The following is a 13,667-nucleotide window of genomic DNA, read 5'->3' on the forward strand; positions in this document are numbered from 1 at the left end:
ACCCTATAGGACCTAACCTCCTCCAGCTCATCTTTAGCCCCACCAAACATCTGCATGAACTTGCATATCCCCCGTCTTCCCACTAATGATCCCACAAAACTCCTATGACTTTAATCTCCCATAAAGGAGCCTGAGTGAGTGCATGAAATGTTGGATTGAGCGGACAAGACCAGTCCCCCATAACCAATACCACCACAATTATTTGTTTGTATGGCTGCGGTGATTTACACATAATTATAGATTTGCCGCCTTTGCCACAAAATCCATCATCTGCCGCATAATCTTTAGATTTGATTCCCCCCCCAAAAAATATTTATTTATTTCTAGCTCAAATGGATCAAAAATTATTCAAAACGCAGCGACATATTGCAGCGAGGTGGAAGGCTGTTGCTTACTGCTATATTTGGGTACTAATGATGTGCCACCAATGTCCAAACAGTGTTGGCAAGTTTAAAAATGACGAAATAATGAAGTAATACTATCTCAAAATGTGCTGCATTATGTCGCATAATTTGTCTTTTCTTGCTGCATAATTTACTCAATCTTGCCGCATAATTTGGCCCTCTCCTGCCGCATAATTCCAGTGGCCCTGCCAAAAACACAGGCCTGACCACTGACTAGCTTAATGCCGGCATAAAGTGCTTCAGTGCCTGGTAGGCGCTATATAAATGCAAATACAGTACAATTACAATCCAAGGCCCTCAGTAAGCCGCGCCACTTTTCTGATGTTCCTTTGACTTTTTCTCCGCCATCAACAGCCACAAAAAGAGATCCCAGGAGCCCTGGTTGCACTCGCGCACTGCCAAGACAACACTTTTTATTAGATTGTTCAAATGGCTTTATTTTAAATTGTAAAAATAAGAAAGCTGTGCTTAAGTGGCAGTCTCAACATCATATGCGCGAGAAAGTAACATTTTAATGTACAAAAAATCCACATTTGTGTTTTTTAAAAACGAATGAAAAATACCCAAGGAGTGTCTGCTGGGGTTAATGACCCTGAAAGTACTGCCTGGTAAAGGAGTATAAAAAATTGACCAGGGCTCAGTGGCAATGCTTGTTGGCTCCCACTCACACGCAGCGATCACAAGGACTTCGCTCACTCACTCACGCGGAGCCAACCACAGACACAGTGCATCCGAAAGTTAAAAATAAAATAAAAAATGTTTTTCTTCTCTCCGCTCTGTGTGGGCGACAGCAAGCCCCTCCCGGTGTCTCTGGTCCTTGCTTATGAATTAGACGTGTCAGCTACTGTTTGTTGATCATCCAGTGAAAATGAAGCACAGTCCAGAGAATTTGGCTTATATTTTGGAATTTAGAGCCTGAGGTATGGCAGCTTCTGTCATGTCTGGACAATTACACCTGCAAGGCCTGACTGAGGGAGGAGGAGCAACCACAGACCACCAGACACAAGGGTTTCCCACAGCTAGGGTCATGCTAAGGGAGCAGGGACACCCCCAGATCCCCAGACACAAGGGTTTCTCACAGCTAGGGTCATGCTAAGGGAGCAGGGACACCCCCAGACCCCAGACACAAGGGTTTCTCACAGCTAGGGTCCTGGTTAGTTTGAGCAGACGGCAGACCCTACATCTCTTGTTTCGGTGCTGTTACTCTTTGTGATGGAATGCCTCCAGTGGAGGGGTGTGGAGGCAGCGTTAGGAGGTCAGGGCAGGATTCCTTCTCACACTGGGTGATAATGACTGGAAGAAGGATGTGTGTGTATTCCCCCCAACACTGGGCAGTGATAAGGAGGGAAAGCATGTTCTTGAGCACCTCAATACTGGCGCGAGAGGCAGCGAAGATGCGCTGTCTTCCAACACTACTATGAAGAGTTTGGGCTGTGGCAAGAGACGATTAAAAGAGACATGCTTTCCAGAAGATAGACTAGGGGTCGGAGTTGGAATGGAGTGCATGTGTGGTGTCTATCAGCGCTATGGTGTCCACTGACGATAGATAGGTGATTGTGGGAGGAAGAGGTGTGTATTAGTTATCTTCGGACAACAGGCTGGGGCTTGGCGGTAGACGTGCAGTTGTGGTGTCTTTCAGTGCTGTGGAGTCTTGGATGATAATACTGGTGCAGTGGAAGGGGTCTGTGGTGGCCTGCAATAAGGTCTGAGTGGTGGGTCGAGAGGTAGGGTCTGGAGTCCTTTCACACCAGGAGGAGGGGTCTTCCAATACTGAACAGTCACAGTCACCTGTTAATCTGCCATTACTTACACAGAGAGGTGTGGGGGAGGCGTATGCATGGGGGAAGAGTGGGAGGATATTGTAGCGCAGTTCACTAGCACCAAAGAGTGTGATGAGGGGATTTCAGTGATTGGCAAATCTTAAATTATACTGGCTTGGAGACCCCGCTGCTGGAGTTACTAGCTTTCAGGACTCCACCTGCTCACTTCGTAGCTAGAAATGACTTTTGTCCTCCCGTGCTCCCCTGCCCTACCTGTACCAGTTCTACTGCCACCCTAGGGCTAGTGAAAGAAACTGGGGAGGTGCAGAACCCACTAATTGACACCAGAGAGAATGCCTCACCATGGTACAGTGTGTAAGACCAGTGTTCCCCATCAGTGGCGGCTACAGATGCCACTGCACCCTCCATTGGCAGCCACTTACACCTTATACTGACACCAGCCATACAATCTATACAGGCCCCCCTATACACTAAAGCCTGCGTGGCAGGATGGCGGTCTGCCCGCACTGCCCATTTCAAGCTACATGGACCTCTCTATCGATGTCTCTCTCCTTGCCATCCTACCTTCATGGGCACGACGTTTGCCCCGTGCATGGCCCAAACTTTTGGACAATGCGGCCTATCGATTTGTTTGGCCTGGAGAGAAGGTGTCATGAGAGGGTTCAGAGAGCTCTCCTTTCCAAACAGCAGCCTAGCCCCTCTGTGGGCGGCTCCAGTGGATTTTGATCTCAGTTGATCTCTCTTGGGCAGCTGACGTATCAAGTGCTTGGGTGATTTAGAACCCTTTGTATGCTGGGTGTCAAGCTCCCATCTGAAAGATGCTCTTTACCGTCTTTCAACAGTAGGTTGGACCAGAGAGAAGAGGCCCTCTGTCCGTGTACATCCTTAATGGTCTGAGGAGAGGTTTGGTTTCTTTGCGTTGCATTGTTCATTGTTGTTGATCCATTGTCTCGATTGTTGGTGAAGCTGTCCGCTGAATCGATTCTAATGTCTTACAGCGTAACTCTTTTGTTCCTTTGCCCGATGACGTAAATATATTGTTTGGCGTAATCTTTTGATACAATCCCATTGTGAGTTGAGGCTATTCCACTGTTGATCAAAATCTTACCATTTCTGGTAAAGGTTGTTACATTCTGAGCCAATTTAATTGTATCGAATGGTTGTTTCAATGTTAATGTCCTTCCACTGTCTGTCTGTGCCTCACGGATTGTCCTTGTGTCATGCTTGCTCCACTGTCTGTTGATGTTTGTCTGGTATTGTCGCTCCAATGTTAATCTAGGTTTGTTGCTGCTCAGCCTCATGGCGGTGTCTGTTCATGTCAATCCGATTACATTACCTTTTACTGCAATTTCTTTGTCAAGCTCATGTCACTGTCTTCCAGTGTAACTTTACTCGTCAGTGAATGTATTTCCGTTGTCTGCAGATGTCATTTAATGGCCTTCCACTTTCATTGTTAACTGTGGATGTCATTCCACTCCCTGTTACCGCTGCTCCGTCAAGCAAAGGGAAGTCCTGGGATACTTAGCTGAACATCCGGGCAGTGGGCAAAGACTGCAAAGGAGTGGACAGACACGCAGCAGGGGAGGTTATCCAGCGATATCATGAAGCATTACGAGCAAGCAGTCAATACAGGGGGTCCGGTGATAGACAAACATCAGACAATGGAGTACTGCAGCTTCAAACACTTCAGAGAACCCATGAAAGAATGACAGACGCTGGACAAACACACATCATTCAATGGATGCTGCCTGATGCTGGACAGTCACACGTCAGACAATTACCGATGTCAGATGCTGGACAGACAGATATCAAGCAATGCACATTGTCAGAAGTTGGACAGACAGACGTCAGAGAATGGAGTAATACATCTTCAAACTCTTCAGATAAGCGAGGAAAGGAGGCCAGACGTGGGACATACAGATGTCAGACAATGGATGCAGTCAGACGTTGGACAGACAGACATCAAACAATGGGTAAAACATCTTTAAACACTTTAGACATGCAATGAAATGATGTCAGATGTTGGACAAACAGATGTCAGACAATGGACGATGTCAGACATTTGTCAGACAGACATCAGACAGTGGAGGAGCATCAAGACACGGTATCTTCAAACACTTTAGACAATCACACAACGAAAGGATGTCAGACAGACAGACATCAGACGATGAAGGAGTACTTCTGGACACAATATCTTCCAACCAGACCAGCAGACGGTGGAAAGATGGCAAACAGACAAGGGCTGGTGACCATAAAAGTACATAAAAAACACCAACCCAACATCACCACACATTGAACTTCTGGCGTCAGATGCTTGGGTAAACTTCCTAAAACTGTCACAGTATCAAGACACTGACATTCAACAGAGCAACTGTGATGCTGTATAGAAAGATCCGTCAACTGAATGACGCTGTTCTTGGAATCCCGTCTTACATCAAGTGTAAAGTTCTGTTCTAGGGACCTAGGACTGTCCAGGAAAATGGGAGGGGGTTTCAGAATCCACTGAATAGGAAGAAGCAGGAAGGAAGTGTCTGACAATCATTACACTGATTCTTCTCAGCGTCCCGTCCGCATGCTCCAGGATCCAGTGGAAATGCGCAGCAGGCTTGCATTCACCGACGGGCGGTGTACGCCTCACACCGTCATTGGAAACACTTGCAAACACACTGTGTGAGCCGATGCATGCAGCATCGAACAGTAAGCGAGATGACTATCGCATCCCACGTTGAGGGTGCGCACACAAAGGTGTGTTCAAGTTATTGGTCCCAGTTCTTACTGGCTTTGGTCTTGGACCTTTGGTTGAAGTCAGTTGACTTCCTTGGATGCTGGCTTGAGATAGAAGCTTGTTCTTTTTGGCAGTGTCAAAGTGCTCCCCTGCACCCCCTCATCAGTGTGGCACCGTCACTGAACGGGTGAAGGTTCTTGACATCCTGGAAGTCACAGTGGGTGAGCGGGAAGTGTTGTCTGCGGTGGACTGGGAAATGGGGGATGCTTTGCTTCTCGTTACTGAAGGTGAAAGCTCTTCATCATCGACGACAGGATTCATCTGTGAAGGTGAAAAAAAAGAAAGGTCAGAGAAAGGGGGAATTACTGCTGAGAACTCAGTTGCATTTTTTAACAGTACATGCATGTCAGCTCAAGGTGCCACACTCCCCACCTCCTGATGTCACTATATTCTGGGTTCCAATTGTGACAGTGGGGCTGACCTGACGGCTATATTTATTACCACAGCCGGAGTAGAAATAGGTGCTACGTCGGCCCCTCTGGTAGAGAACCAGACTGCAAACCCTATCCAGGTGCACATCCAGTGCTACTCTGCGACTAGACTCTAGGTGTCACTGTTCCGACAGAAGGCAATATAGTGACCCCTGTAGCTGAGCGAGAGCAACTGCAAGGCAGCCAGCCACTGTTACACTGTGGCACTTCACTACATGTCACTGCTCTCATAGAGGGGGACTGTGGTGGGCTTTGTGGCTGAGAATCAAAATTGGAATATTCTGACGAGCAATAAACATGATTGGGAGAAGCCCTTATTCTCTTATAAAAGAGCAAGGAGTATTAAGGACTCCCTTGTACATACCCGTCCGAAAATTCAAGAAAGAAATCAAGATCAGTCCATTGCCAGTACGTGGGGTCTTCCGCCCATTGTTGGCCACTACCCCTGCGGGTCATGCAGTGTCTGTCATTTGACCTCCCCCTCTAAGTATTTACTACTGGAACAAGGCAAACAATGGATACAGAGAATGCACACCAATTGCAATTCCACCGATGTGGTCTACATGATCACTTGCCCCTGCGGACTGAGATACGTCGGTATGACGAGTAGAAAAATAAAACAGCGCATTTGCGAACATCGCAGCACCATCCGATGTCGCAAACTGAGCACTAAATTGGCTGAACATTTTTTACAGTTGAACCATACCACAAATGACATGAGATGGACGATCATCGAAAAACTCAGGCCTGGAGCAAATAACCAACAATTGCTATTTGAGAAAGAACAACGTTGGGTCTATCGTTTATCTACTCACCTCCAAGGTCTGAATGACAATATCCCTTGGGGTTCTATTTTGAAAAACTGATTCCACCATACATGACATCAACTCCTTAGTAGCCTCCGTGTAGTTCTTGGAACCGCACACTGCATTCTGTGTTTGTTGCCAGCACGATTTACCATGTTGATATTAACTCCCTCGTTCATGGCTGCCCATAGATATTCCTTATGATGCGATATATGCCAACCCGGGTATATTAACATCCAGGAAAATAGTCTTTATTTTGAGATTATACGCTGGAAACTTACGTTTTAATAAACGTTTACATCAAAACAACCTCCAAATTACGAAGGGGAAGCACTAGATCACAATCACAAACTTTCCCATCGCTAGCCCCTTCAAACTGCATCACACGCATATGCACATAATAATTATTACAATTGGAGATCAGACATGGATATCACGTTTTTCTAATGGTAGTATTTGACGGAAAAACGCTCCAACTCACAACCTCCCAATCGTGAGGGGAGAGCCAATAGGAATCCGACCCTAACATTCGTCATTACCCGCCCCTCCTGTTGCATCAATCACGAGGGTAAGACCAATAGGAATACATCCTCAACATTCGGAATCACCCGCCCCTTTGGATTACACGCATACGTACGTAGAAACAATCACATGATTGGAACCAGGAAGTATTTACTTCCGGGTTCCCCGCTCACTCACTAAGATCCGGGCCGAGGAGGACAGATCGAGGTTGATCGCGGGAGTGTGCGAGCATGGAAGTAAGTTGACGAACCGCTTTTCTGACACCGCATTAGGTTCCTTCCAACTTCTATTCCTAAAGCAGATGATAACAGTTACGATTTGCTTTTTTATCTCGCCAGATACTATAGCTCACTACCCCCCTCCCGGACCCATGATGTTAGTAACAACTACAACATAAGTAAGAGGGCCATTTGGTTTTTCCATGCAGCTATTTTTATCGTTAGACATGCTTTGGAGCAACGGCGCCTGGCAAACACCACAGACGCTTGTTTTTCAGCATGCCTGCCACTTCACGAGTTCGCTATATGTTCGACATTCACTCCGGCCAATTAGCCACTACGATTGCACCTTGTCAGTAGTTCTGACCTCACTTGATGTAATCGAATGTAGACACAAGTAGTGTTTTTTGTCTTGTGAATATTAGTCCACATTTTCACAAGCTATGTACGATGAATAATCACTCGTATTAAGGTGTTGATAGCTAATATCGCTACAAAGACACCCACTTTCGCTCCACAGCACGGTTCCAAAAAATGTTTGTTCACTAAAGCACGTTTCAAAACTGCAATCAAACAATGTTTTGTCTCTGTATGTCTCTTTATATGTGGTTTGTCTGTCTTATTTTCTTTTTCAGACATTCTGAGCCCCGGATAATTAGGAGGCTCCTGGGTAAAACCGTGAGTTTTACCATTTGATCTCCACAGGTTAGGGTGCGCCTTAGAGTGTGCATACCGCCGTGGAGACTCCCATGGTCCTGATGAAAGCTTAGCCGATTAGGCACCAAAAGCAGAAACATGTCGACCTAAAAATTGGTCAAGCCCTGGTTAACATCACTAGCCAGATCTTGCCCAATTCACGTTTTTATTGGTTTTTGATTTGCCAAGAATAAACTTGTCATTGGTTAAAATCATTTACCTTTTAATCTCACTTCCCTTCACAACCAGAAACCAGCTCCGCTGTAACACAGGCGTCGCAGCACACCAGAGAGGCATTCGGCCTCTCTGGTGGGAACCCGATGATGAAGCATGTCACCAACTAGGTTGGTGAGTGAGGGTTCTTTTAACAAATATTTTTGGTTTTTGCCCGTGCCTCTTTTTGCTCCCTATCCCCTTGTCACTCTTTTGTTGTTTAATTGAGAATCAAAGTGTCACATATGGTTAGGGTAACGTACACCAGACATGGTGATGTAATACAAAGAATCAGAGACTAAAGATACATCTTGCCATTAATGGACCTGGAATTACTGATTTCCCTGCTAATTCCTCCTTTCGCAGGGAACTCTCAGGGTTCCAGCAGTAATACCCCATTAACTCCCCGCACCCCCAGTATTACTTGTATTAGTAACTCTGCGTGGTCAGAATATTACACGGTTAATCCATGGCACTCATTTCTCCCTCCTGGAGGCAGATGAGGGGAGCTCACGTTTCACAATATACGAGTAAGAAATACAGCGAGGGCACATTAGTATAGAGTACTCAGGATCAGGAGGAACCTCGTTAGATCTCAGAAAGATCCTTCCTGCTTGCTGCGGCCGGTCACTACTACAGACTACTCAATGAAGCCCTACGGTGCACACCAATACTTAATTCACCCTCTAAAACCCCTCTCCCAGTAAAGGGAAGTAGCCAGGATATGCAGGGCACTCTCTCTACAGCGTTGCCAAGGCCAGAGTGTAGGTGGGTTGGGGAGTGAGGTACGAGAGCTTGCAGTCTCCGTCCTACTGCACCGTGGTGCAGCGGATGCCGGCCCTGTCCCTTCACTTCTGTTTCCGACTCACACCTCTGATTTGTTGAAGTAGTCTAAAGTTGTCCAGTACTAGTCCACACTGGCCAGAACCATGACAGATTCTTCAGGGCCGCTAGTGACTACACAACAGGCCCCTTGGGGAACAGCCTAACATTAGTAAGCAAAGCTGCGGCGAAGTACTCTATAGTGGACAAGAGAGTCTCATTAATAGTCATACATTGGTCCCTCTGTACCTAGCAACAATTAATAACTGAATAGAATCGACAAATGAGCCATCTGTCATTAGTTATCTCCAGACAGGGCTACAGTGTGGTCCTACTCACTGGCCTGCCTGAGTCAAGATTATTTGCTTCAAAAACTACACTAAATGTCTTAAAAGTGTCACAACCCCAAGACACTGACAGTCAACCGAGTAACTTTAACGCTGAATAGACGGTCAGTTATCGGTCAATCGAATGATACTTCTTCTTGGAATCTTGTGTTACAACAAGGGCCAGTTCTGTCCCTGGTTGGGTCCCACAGAGGCTTAGAAGTGTCCAAAAAGGTGAGACAGGACTTCAGAATCCACAGACTGGGCAGGTGGAAAAAGCAGGAAGGAGGCTGTGTCTGACAATCATTACACTGATACTTGCTAGTGTCCCATCAGTGTACTCATGCTCTGGGTCCAGTGAAAATGACCAGCAGGCTTGCAGCCACCGATGACCGGTGTGAGCCTCAAACCGTCAGTGCAAACCCTTGCAGACACACAGTGCACACCGATGCATGCATGTAAGTGAGACAACAGTCACATTCCACATTGAGCGCGTGCACACCAAGGCTTGTTGAAGTTATTGGCCCCAGTTGGTACTGGCTTTGGTCTTGGACATTGGGGTTGAGGTTTGTTGACTGCCTTCGATGCTGGCTTGAGAAAGAAGCTTGTTCTTTTTGGGAGAGTCAGAGGGCTTCCCTCTTTCCTCACATCTGATTGGCAAAGTCAACTCTAAGAAAGCAGCTCATCTCGACCCTTCTGAGATCTCTGCCCTGCCTCCTGTTGACAAACACTTCATAGTTATGACAGGAAGGATACACATATGGCTCGACAATAAAACACCCCATTTATTTACCACATAAACTATACATCCTAGGGGAAAGCAGACATGTGTTAACAAGGAGGAACTAGTGCTTGAAATACCAAAACTTCAGAAGACTAAACTGTGCTAGAGTGCATCTCTGGGGAGCACCCAAGATCTGGAATAACATCCCCCCTCAGCTCAGGAGGGCTGCCTTCAGCTGCATTCAAGGGAGGGAGGGAAGACGTCCAGCTCCCGCAGGAAGTATATCCTAGCTCCAGGAGTATGCAGATGTATACACATTTGCTACCTTACTGTGCTACACACCCCAAGAAATAAACAGTTGAAAACAGACACCTCTATATAAATTATTGATACTTAACTATAGATCATGTGATTATACTAAAATCTGACAAAGAGACCACACAACCTCGCTGTAAAGCAAACACCATAAAAGATTAATGGGCCAGTACATAATGTCCGCAGCAAGCGCTTAACTCGGTAACCCAGGACTGGACACCCATGATGTAACTTGTGTTCATGTGGAGTTACGACACTACAACAACGCCTGCCTCCTACTGTGAGCGTTACTCCTTCCCGCATTACACTCCGCCATTTATTAATGTGAAACCGGCTTTCAAAATAGACATTTTCAGTTTGAGTTTCCGGTTTAACGTCAAAAATCGACAGAATTTGAAGTAATAACATCAAAGTAAATTGACCTGGCGGACGAGGAAAGCAGAGCCCTAGACCCAGAACAAGCAGCTGCATGCTGCATTCTCGACCGTGACCACACGAGGGCACTCCAGCCCCACAGATCTTTGCTGCGGGGCGCTGTTCAGGGCAGATCACTGCTCTGCGTGGGGCTGCAGTGCACTGCTCTGCGGGGGGCGGGGGGGGGGGGGGGGGGGGGGGGATGCAGTGCACATCTACAGTGCAGCTGCTACGGGTTCAATCAGGGATTGGCGGGAACGGGAATCCGAGCACAGGCCCTGCTTCTGGGCTCGAACAGGCACTGCACAGCTCTGGCCTCTGCTGCTGCAGGGCTCTGGAGGTCCCAGCAGAATCACAGGCTGACATTTCCGCACACCTGCGCCCTATACTACTAGCAAGGCCATTTATAGCAGTTTTAGTAATATGGTACCCCCTTGTGGCATCAGTTGGTAGTAGTATAAGGCAGCTGCCTAGGTGGCCTTAAAGTAGCATTGGCCTTCCTGTGGTACTCAGCACCTCAGCTCTGTATCCTGCCAGGCTGTACTTCACGGTGCCTCAGGGGCGTAACACAGGACCCCGCATCCCTCGCAGGGCGGGAGGGCCCCAACCTCCAGGGGGCTCCCTCGGCACTGCACTTGACTGGAGAGCTCCAGATTAAGTTTGGAGGGGGCCCCTACACGTACCCTGCAGGGGGGCCCCCTCAAGTTTCGTTATGCCACTGTGGTGCCTGGTCAGCTTAGTGGCGCAATGAAACGTGAGAACCCCCCCTACGAAGTACACAGTGTGGGCCCCCCACGCTAAGGACCCAGGTAGGAGTTCACAGGCCAGGGGCCCGCTGTCTGTCCACGGGAAACAGCATTCACAACGCTGTCATTACATCGCGTTACCTTTACAACACGGTCCTTACAACGACCGCATTGTTAGAACACGATACCTTTACATCGAAGTCATTAGATCGACTTGCTGTAGGGGGCGATCTAACCTAAGGAATGGTATAATTTACTATTCCAACACCTTCCCTACTGTTGTGCAGGCTGGAGTTGGAATAGTAAATTAGACTATTCCTAAGTCAAGCGCGCCCCCTACAGCAAATCGATCTAATGACTTGCGATGTAAGGCATCGCGTTCTAACAATGCGGTCGTTGTAACGACCGCATTGTAAAAGTGCGCGATGTAATAGCGTGCGTTGTAACATGCTATATTCACTGTCCACAGTGCCAGAGGGGCCCCCCCTCACCGCAGGGCTAATATTATGCTGCTGGGTCACCCGTTTGTTATCTCACCTCTGGCTAGGTGTCAGGCTATGGGATTAGGTTTAGGAGACTCAGCCCCCACAGGGGACGCTTCAATATCACATGCCAGTACAGTGCCCACCTCACTCCACGTCATTACGGACACTGTGTCCAGGTCTAAGCTTTCCATCTACAGCCCACCAGTCTAATTAGAGGAATAGAAGCAAACCAAAGACTACAGTACCCAGAATGCATAGCTGTAATGTTGGGGTTCTCTTAATTTGTGGAAATCTGAGTGCAGAGTCAAAGTTCTGTTTTTAGAGGGAGAGGATGTAGCCTTAGGGCTAGAGCGGTCGACCTCGAAGCTGGGGAACCGGGTTCGAGTCTCGGCAACGACGTTAAACATCCTGTGATTCTGGGCAAATCACTTAATCTACCCTAACCTAACACAAATGAATGTGTCCTCATGTAACGAAACTGGTGCACATGTAAAGCGCTCAGATACCTGATATCTTCTGGTCTAGTTAGCGCAATATAAAACTCGATTATTTATTTTTTAAAAGAGGCGGGTGCCGAATATCAGCACTGCCACATAACTAAGGTTTGTAGTCTTGATTCCACCTCAAGCCCCGTTCCTCCACCATCCCATGCTTCTTGTCTCTTTATCTCATGAATACCAATGGCATCTTGTCTTGATTCCACCTCATGCCCCGTTCCTCCACCATCCCATGATTCTTGTCTCTTTATCTCATGAATACCAAAGGCACCTTGTCTTGATTCCACCTCATGCCCCGTTCTTCCACCATCCAACGCTTCTTTTCTCTATCTCGTAACTACCAAAGCTGCCTAGTCTTGAATCCATCTCATGTCCTGTTCTTCCACCATCCAACGCTTCTTGTCTATTTATCTTGTGAATACCAAAGCTGTCCAGTCTTGATTCCACCTCATGACCCGTTCTTCCACCATCCAACGCTTCTTTTCTCTTTATCTTGTGAATACCAAAGCTGTCTAGTCTTGATTCCACCTCCTCATGCCCCGTTCCGCCACCATCCTACGCTTCTTGCCTATTTAGCTCTTGAATAACAAAGGCAGCTTGTCTTGAATCCATCTCATGTCCTTTTCTTCCACCATCCACCTTTTCTTGTCTCTTTAACTCATGAATACCGAAGGCACCTTGTCTTTAATCGATCTCATGTCCTGTTCTTCCACATCCTACACTTCTTGTCTCTTTCGCTCATGAATATCAAAGCTGCCTTGTCTTGATTCCACCTCATGCCCAATTCTTTCACCGTCCTCCGCTACTTGTCTCATGAATACCAAAGCTGCCTAATCTTTATTCTACCTTATGTCATATTCTTCCACCATCCCATACTCTTGCAGTTTAATTTCTCATTTTCTGATTTCTCCCTTTTGCCATTGCTTTCCTATATTTCGCTTCCTCTACCTTTCTTTTTCTTGCTCTGGGTCAAAGTGTGTTGATGGAAAATATGTCACTATCTCCAAACATAAGTGATAATGCCCTAAACCTGCAAACAAGAGCACAAATTAGGCACTGCTGAAATAAAACACGGAACACATTTAATTTGCCTCAAACCCAACAAAATATCAGTACGTGTAACTGTGAGGAAGCGGAGTGTATTATATTGTGTGATTGTGCAATCTCACTGAGTGATACACTTGCCAACCCCTTTAGGACCTTAGGTTTGGTTTGCTAAACCTTGAGCTCGACCTTGGCTAGCTGTGAGTAGTATAAATCTGAGCAGCAAGGCTTACACAGAGGAACACGCGTAAAGCATTTGAACAGCACCAAAACAACTGAAGAAGGAATCAACACAACACTCAGGAAATCTAACACCAATTTATACAAAATAGACTGTATTTTTATAGGAATTTAGACATCAAAATGAAAAAGATCCACCAGAGGGTTCTGGAGATATGGAATTTAATTTACAAAAAATTATAAATCGGAGCATTTCAC

At 46.7% G+C, this 13,667-nt stretch overlaps 1 protein-coding gene across 1 annotated transcript in view; it reads right to left on the minus strand.

Moving 5' to 3' along the window:
• Positions 1 to 814: 814 nt before the first annotated feature.
• PPP1R18 (protein phosphatase 1 regulatory subunit 18) overlaps positions 815 to 13,667 on the minus strand; it is a 141,895-nt gene continuing 129,042 nt past the window's right edge. Inside the window, exon 3 of the mRNA XM_085611609.1 lies at positions 815 to 5,231. Within this exon, the coding sequence (XP_085467735.1) occupies positions 5,212 to 5,231 (20 nt within the window). The 3' untranslated portion in view covers positions 815 to 5,211. The remainder of the gene's footprint in view (positions 5,232 to 13,667) is intronic.

The sequence above is a fragment of the Triturus cristatus genome, chromosome 1_1 (genome assembly GCF_964204655.1).
Source record: "Triturus cristatus chromosome 1_1, aTriCri1.1, whole genome shotgun sequence".
Taxonomy (NCBI): domain Eukaryota; kingdom Metazoa; phylum Chordata; class Amphibia; order Caudata; family Salamandridae; genus Triturus; species Triturus cristatus.